General features: G+C 36.5%; 1 protein-coding gene across 2 annotated transcripts; it reads right to left on the bottom strand.

Moving 5' to 3' along the window:
* Positions 1 to 8: 8 nt before the first annotated feature.
* LOC115719309 (pumilio homolog 2) lies at positions 9 to 6,847 on the bottom strand. Of its 2 annotated transcripts, XR_004012144.2 has the most exons (10): positions 5,530 to 6,837; positions 3,059 to 4,569; positions 2,838 to 2,979; positions 2,635 to 2,742; positions 2,101 to 2,313; positions 1,911 to 2,021; positions 1,439 to 1,633; positions 792 to 966; positions 394 to 553; positions 9 to 320 (listed from the first exon to the last, which is right to left on the bottom strand). XR_004012144.2 is itself a non-coding variant. In XM_030648292.2 (9 exons), exons 1-9 carry the CDS (start codon positions 6,175 to 6,177, stop codon positions 504 to 506), a joined length of 3,153 nt encoding a protein of 1,050 aa, XP_030504152.2. In that variant the 5' UTR covers positions 6,178 to 6,847; the 3' UTR covers positions 9 to 503. The 2 variants fall into 2 exon arrangements, 1 of the variants encoding a protein (XP_030504152.2); XM_030648292.2 differs by having other exon boundaries at positions 9 to 553; positions 5,530 to 6,847.
* Positions 6,848 to 8,053: the final 1,206 nt, after the last annotated feature.

An 8,053-nucleotide genomic window follows, 5' to 3' on the forward strand; every position in this document is an offset into this window, starting at 1 on the left:
GAAAAGCATTTGGGAAGATAAGAAAATTGTGTTATCAAAAAGAAAAGTCAATACGCATACATTGAAAAGAAACTCTGGCCTCTCTCACCTAAAACATAAACAGCTCTCCACATTGAAATGGAAACATTTGTACAGTCACGTTAACGTAACAAACTACCTCAACATCTTCTTATCATTTTCTTAATATTTTTTTTACACCCTTAAAAAAAGAACTTGTATAGTTGCTTATCTCTGCAGGGTATCTTTATCAGTGTGTGCGCTCCACATCTGATGAAACCTCTGACCTTTGCTCGATCGATTCTATGTATAAACTTTTTAAACTACACAATGTACAATTTTGTTTCAGTACAAGCAACATCTTTTTTCTTTTATTTCCAAATAGGCTCTCAATACCTGTCTTGAAAGATAGGTACAGCCATTCTTGCTCCTAACTACCGGGGGAGGACGACAACAAGAGGGAATCTCACACTAGCCTCAGTTAGCTGTACAAACAACTTTCTTTCCTAAGCCACCAGTGCAGCAGGGTGTGGAGACTGAGCTGCAATTCTCCTTTCTGTAACCAAAAACCATTTAGACTATCAATTTACTAGTGTGTTGTAAAGACATTACAAGCTAGGAAGAAGAATACACAGTAATCCAAGTTTGTTGGCCAAAATGGCATCTATGAAGCAATTACATGTTATGTGAGAATTACCGCATGCAATAAAAATGGTATATACCCACAAATGTCGAATAATTTAAAGAACTCAAAAGCTTATGCATTTTAAAATTTATGAGAAGAATGAATGTACCTCCAGCAGCAACAAGTTTCTCTACACGTGCAACAATATGCTTCCCATAAGTGTATTTCTTCAATGCATTCAAATGAACTTTAATACGCGAAAGGATCAACTCGCGTTGTTGGTCATCACAAGTCTCCAATACCTTCTGTACGACATAGTTGGCAAACTGATCCTTCATCATTGCCTGCATTAACACAGACAGTTGAGTAGAGATGGTCGAGCATATTCATTGAGACGGACAAAAAAGTAGTCAGGTACACATATTGAGACATGCAACAATTAACATATTAAACTAATAAATGCATTATCTTACAACCATATTTTGATTTCATTGTTGATGTTCCTAATCCAGATTCACTATACAAATCCACCATATATTTACCAAGTTGGTTTCACATGCCGAGAAGATAAATGTTATCCCATTCAATCTTGATTCTCACAATACATGTAGAGTTATACTACTAAATTGTGTCTAGGTGTTTCCAAAACTAACCACCTGAAAAGGATGGTATACATATTAACAGGTATTATACAATTACAAACGGGTCAAAATATGTACCTTCTACTATAAATTTATCACAACTTTTATGCTTGCACGGTTATGCCAACTAGGCTTAACGAAAAGTAGGTAGAATAACAATATCAATGTGACAAACCTGAAGAGGCTCATTTTCATCAGTAGAGCCAAGCATTTCATTTACTAATAACTCACGTTCAGCAGGGCCACCAAATGTTAAACATTTTTCTACAACATTAGAGGCAAACTTCTGTTGACTCATTATAACTATTTTCCCAGCTAATTCCTTGATGATGGCGGAACGCTCATGAGGTTTTCCATGCTCCAGCACATGCTGTTAACAGTAAGTAGAGGGTACAACAAAGCTTATGAGAAAACAGTAAGAATCATATCACAGAAAAGAAAACTACAGCAAAACAAAACCAAACAGAAGAACTAAAAAGTTATTTCCCATCTCCTATACTTCAATGACTAAATGGACTTTGCAAGAAGAATTTTCCCTTAAAGTTGCTCATACGAAATAGAACATCAAAATACAGTTTAAACCAATCCGTGAACATTAGAGTAAATGAGCATTCATATCACAACTACCAGAGGGGAAGATAATGAACCTGAACAACATAATTTCCATACTGATCTTGAGCTAACATGCTAACAGCTCCTAAAATCTCATCCATCACTTTACTCTGTGTTGTTGGATCCTCACAATGCTCCAGGACTCTCTGCCAAATAAAGAAATCAGCATAAGCCACCAATTTACTGTCTGCTAAACAAAAGATGAAGTAGAAAAAGCTTAAGAACCTGTATGACGCGACACCCATAAGGGTGAGTGGATAGTGTAACCACTTGATCATAAAAGGTTGAAACAATAAACTGAATTGCATCTTCAGGAACACATTCAATACACTTCTGGATCACATGGTTCCCATTCTGATCACGAACACAGCGCATGATATTACCATCAAGCTCCTTGACCATTTTAATCTTCTGGTCCAGATCAACAACTTCTATTGCCTGAAAAATTAGCATAAGGCAGATCAGGTAACACACTGTAGAATGTATAATAAAATTCATCAATTTTAGCTAAACATAGCACAAGCATCTTATGAATCAGATCAGCAAGTAAGGATACTAACCACAACATAGTTACCTTGAAGTTAAACTCTTGAATAACCAGAATATACGAATGTCAGAAAAAATTATAATAAAAATATTAGCACATAACTGAGCTAATATTAAACTAATCCAAACAAATTCTAGCATATCATGCAGGCTGAAGCACAGGCTACACCAGAAACAACAAAATGTTAACACCCATCAATTAAAATAATCTACCTTTTGGATCACCCGACAGCCATACATTTGAAGGCTTAGTGTCAGGACATGGCCAAAAAGCTTGTTCGCTAGCTCCCTCCTTTGGTGTGCAAGCCCATGCTCGAAAAACTGTATGAAAAACACCAATTGTTTTTATCTTTTGTAAAATAATTATACCAATTAGAAAAGCACAGCACTACAAAAGAATGAATAAATAGAAGTACCTTCTGAATTACATAATTGCCAAATACATCAGTCATCAAAGCAAGAGCTTGAGGCATGATTTCCTGATAAACCATGTTCTTCTCTTCTATGGTGGCTGTTTCAAGTTTTTGTTGAATAAAGCGACTCCCATATTGATCCGCACTGTTAATCAAATAGAGATGACATAACCACCTTTGGAACAGTATCTAAAATTATACTATAAAATTATTAAAGTACCAACCTGAACTCAACAACATGTCCAGAAATTTCTGAAAGTTCAAATGATTTGGCTTTATTACTCTTGAACTCCTCCAGCAGTGAGGATGCAAAGCTTTCATCCATGTTACCCCCATCCAGATGCCAAGCTCCCATGAGACCCCCAGGCAAGTTCCTCATTCCAGAAGGATACCTCATATTAAGCTCACTATGCCTCATAGGACTACCAGGACCAACAGGAGAATTCGGAACAGGACTTCCAGGATAAGACATGCCAACACCATATGCAGAATTCCCATAGTAACCAAGATTATTAGAACCACCAGACTTCCCACCCAAGGGAACACCATACTGAGATTTCTGTGGCGATAAGAGAGATAGATATGCTTTTTGAAGTTCAAGTAAATTAACATAGGAATTACCTAAGTAGCTCCTGTCAGCAGAAGGATCATTAAGGGCACTAAGCTGTGCTGCAGCATACTCAGATGTCCTCATGTACTGAAGATACATAGGATCCACAAAAGGGGACTGAAGAGCACCTCCTCCCATTGGACTCCCCATTCTACCAAGATTGTGTGAATCAGATGCAGCAGCTGCTAGGTTTTGTCCAGAAGTCAAACCTCCTCCAAGCACTCTTGAGTCCATTACAGGAGATTGCACAGCTGAAGCCACAGCACCGTTATCATAAAATGGTGGCACATTACCACTACCAAGTTGGCTAGCCATCATGGATGCTAATGCAGGATTCATAGAATATCCACCCAACCCATAACTAGAAAACGATGGATTTGTACCATCCAATTGCTGATATGGAGCATGTAAGCCACCTCCACCATTGAGGGTGGAAGTAGGAGACCCCTTCAAGTAAGAGTTGCTTGAAGCAGATTTGTGAAGATCGATTGGCTTCCTCATGTCTGACCCACTCCCATTGCTCTTCCCTAAGTCAGAATACAAACTTTTTGCTGATTGTTGATTAGATGACATGTGCATCTGCCCAGATTCAGACTTCTTGAGGTAGGGATGTTGGCCGTTATGATTCTCACCACCTTGTAAGCCAAAGAGATAATTCTGATGACTATCAACATCTTGTCTCATGTGTGATGAGAAATGATTCTCATCATCCATCACACCGTTTGTTGATAAGTTCATTCCAGACAAAGCAGCTACCAAATCTGCAGACTCGTTAGTGTTAGATGAGACACCATTAAAGGAGTTTGGGCTAGTAATGCCTCTCTTCTCTGAGACACTAGTCCTCCCTCCGCCAATAGGTGTAAGACAAGGACTGGGAGCCCTAGCAACAAGTTGGGGATCAGGAGTAGTGCTTCGGGACAAGGAAGCACCTAGAGCAGCAGCATAACTATATGAAGACTGTTGACCCTTACTACCATTTGCACCATCAGAAGTCCTCATTTCATGATGCAAATGTGCCAGATCAGCTTCAGCAGAGTTTACGTTGTCTACATTTTCCTCAAAAGCATTTCGGCTTGCAGGGCGAGAAGGAAGCCCGCCAGCAGGACTTGCTCGCCCCAAGTCATCCTGCATTGACAGCAAACTTAAATAAGCATGATCTAAAATACAGTAGAAAGAAAAAAAAAATAAAGAATACACTACACCATAATGATAGAATTGGAAAGGAATAAAATAGCAAAATTGCAATTAGTCTTTTTCAAAAATTCACATGAAGAACCACACACGCACTTCGACTGCATGCAATTTTTTGAATGCCAATTTATCAAATTGATCAGACTCTTTTCAAAGTACATTAGTTAGATGCACAAAGGGCTACATAAATAACCTTCCACCAATTTCTTAAATCTTAAATACTAATTAAGATATTCAAAATGTACCTCCCCATAGTAAATTGTCTTCCGCTACATGTTTTATTTCAGAGGAAATACACACACACACACATCATGAAGTTTATTTACAGATAAGCTTACCAGTCAAAATTCACTCAATGTCAACAACATGACTACACAAGTGTTGACAAAGATCTCTGTGTAACAGGAACAAAAACGTTAATGGGTGTAAATTCCTTTACCAGTTTAATACCTCAAAGATTGGCCCTTTTGAAAAGGACCAAATCCAGTTTAAATAAGCCATTAAAAAAAAAAGCAGTAATCGAATCATTGTCATAATTTACATAAGATAACTTGACTATGGACAACAAAATGTCAAGAATCAACAAAGAGTCAAAACATTTTTGCTATTTATAAACAACAGATGCATCCGAATAAAAATACCAACTTTAACTAGACACCAATAGATAATCTCACATGCGACCACATGTCATTAATAAATTACCAATATTTCCAGAAAAAAAAAATTGCAGTTTGTTGATGACAAAAAAAATCAGTTAGGCAATAAGCTTGTTAAAAGCAGCCTTCGATGCTCAGGCTATCATGAAGAATAAATGAATATAATAACATAAAATAAGAGTCAATATCAGTATGAAAATACAGTTAAAGATTGAGCAGGACCATAGAATAAACTGACCTGAATAATTTCAGCAAGGCTCTTTTGTTTGCTCCCAAGTCCTAAACCCGGTAAACCAATCAGTCCATCGCCACCCCACTCTCCTGAGGCACGTATTTTCTCCAACTCAAACTCTCCCTCTTGTTTCGTCGAGTTGAAACCAGGCGGCATCGAAAACATCGATCTACCGCTGTTATCATCAGCTCTATTTCCTTTTCTTCTGTCTCCAATCCCCCCCAAAGCTGAGTTCCCTCCTTTCAACCTTTGGGAAAACCTCCAATCCTCCTTTGAAAGCAAAGGAGGTGGTAACCGAGGATTTAGATTAACATTCGTGTAATAGTAGGAAAGATAAGCTGGATCAGACCTTAGCTCTTCCTCAGAGACAAAACCATTGCCATTCTTAGCTGCAGACAACTCTGCAAAGGCAGCAGCAGCAGCTGCAGCGCCCCCACCTCCACCGCCAAACAATCCTCCCACGGCATTTAAAGAGCCCTCAACAGTTGGAGGAGCTGATCCACTTCTACACATATTCAGCTCACGTTCACGATCATCGGAGGAGTCTTGCCGCCGCTGCTCCCGGAGCAACAAACCAATCTCCTTCTCTAGCTCGTCCCCAAACGATCCCTCGTTACCTCCAAGCATTGGCCTTCTTCCCAATTCAGACAGCATTATCTTTAAAGAAAACTTTTTTACAATACCATAAATCAAACAAAACTTAAATAGTTCTAACTAAACACTACCCACATAAAAACAAATCAGACCCAGATTCCTAAAGTAAATTCCAAAGGAAAAAAACTTAAACTTTAAGGAAACCCCATATTTACAAACTAAGAATTTCTCCCTCTTACCCGATCACGGCCCAAAAATTATACAACACCTTTAAGACAACCCAGAACTCCATACACCCAAAAGGGAAAAGAAAAAACAGTTGCACCACACAAAAACTGTGTTTCTTCTTCTTCTCCAAAAATTTCCCTAATCATAAATTATTGAAACAATTCTTTGCAACATGTTCTCATGTTAAATAAACAGCCTAAACAAAAAAAAAACACAGAAGTATAACAAGAAAGATGAAAAGGGAAGTGAGAAGTAGCGAGCTGAGATCAAAATAGAAGACAAAATGAGAAGATATATAGAGAGATGAGACACAGAACGTAGTAAGGGCTATTTTTGGGTTTACAAACTAACCAGACCGGCGGCGATTGGTTCTTACAAGAACCCTTAGGGTTTTTTCCAATTTGAAGGAGAGGATTAAATACAGTGATGTAGTTAGAAAGAAATGTAAATAATTTTATTTTATTTTATTTTTTGTTATTACAAAAATTAAATAAGCTAATTGCTCTTATTCAGTTCACTATACTTTATTAATATTCCTATGAAATAGGGTAATTGACCAAGTGATAATAGACCAATGTTAGTAATAATATAAAAATAGAAAATAGAAATTATTTTATTTTATTTTAATTTTGTGCATGTAAGGTAAAAATCCAAGGCTGACACGTAAACTCTTTAGATTCGGTGCTACTTATATAAAGGGCAAAAAATATTTAGTGAAGGAAATCAACTAGATACTAGTACAGGTAATCCTTTTAGTAAATTATCCCAACTACCCTTTCTATTACATTATTTTCATATTAGTGTAACATTTTTTTTCTGGTTTTCTTGTCCCTTTCCCTAATCCAAATGATTTAAATATAAAAAAAAAAAAATTGATTTTAAAATCCTCTAATTGATTCCATTCATTAGGGTTTTGTATTTGTATTCCATTTTATATTTTATCTTTTTGCATGATTTTATTTAGGACATAAAAAGAGGAATTTAAACTCTGGTATTTCATTGTTCCTACTATATTGATTACAAATACAATGGATTATATGTGTGATTTGTTTGAAGAATCCCTTCAAAGTTTCCACAAATGATATCACCTTCAATTGTGACCTAAGAAAAGTTGATGAACCCTAAGAACCAAACAAGTTGATTGTGTCGTGATAAAATTTTTAAAAAAAATTATTAATGGCTCTTTGAAACTGGACTATAATGGCATCAAGAATGGAAAGAGGAAGGAGTTGAATGGAGAGATTCTCCAATTTATGTTCAGGCTACCTTGAATGTGCTTATTCACAGACTATGGTCCATATGTGGATGATTTCTAGTTGTAACGTCGCAGCCTGTTAGATTAATCTCTTTAAAAGTGTGGTTTGACAAAACTCCTATTTAGGTGAAAGTAAAAAGTATCCCCTTTTCTTTTGGAACCTATTCGATCTAAATAAGTTGGGTTTCAAAGCAGCTATGATGTAATCTTCCTCCCCGTCAAGGTCGGCTTAACCATAAGGCAATTTAAACAATAGCCTAAGGCTTCACAAAATTTAAGCCTAAATTTTAAAGGTAATATACATTGTTTTTTATATATATAATATAGGTGATATACATTAAAAAAGTATATGAAAAAAGCTTTCTTCATTCAATTAATTTGAATATTAATATTCACTATTAGTAGTCAACATTACAATTCAATTAATTTTAAATCTAAAATTTTAGAACTATT

The sequence above is a fragment of the Cannabis sativa genome, chromosome 2 (genome assembly GCF_029168945.1).
Source record: "Cannabis sativa cultivar Pink pepper isolate KNU-18-1 chromosome 2, ASM2916894v1, whole genome shotgun sequence".
Taxonomy (NCBI): domain Eukaryota; kingdom Viridiplantae; phylum Streptophyta; class Magnoliopsida; order Rosales; family Cannabaceae; genus Cannabis; species Cannabis sativa.

Excerpts from the sequence above, each read along its gene's own strand:
- LOC115719309 (XM_030648292.2), bottom strand. The coding sequence starts at position 6,177 with ATGCTGTCTGAATTGGGAAGAAGGCCAATGCTTGGAGGTAACGAGGGA. Across the intron at positions 2,980-3,058 it reads GGACATGTTGTTGAGTTCAG|TGCGGATCAATATGGGAGTC; the intron begins GTTGGTACTTTA and ends TTTGATTAACAG. Across the intron at positions 1,634-1,910 it reads ATGGAAATTATGTTGTTCAG|CATGTGCTGGAGCATGGAAA; the intron begins GTTCATTATCTT and ends TACTGTTAACAG.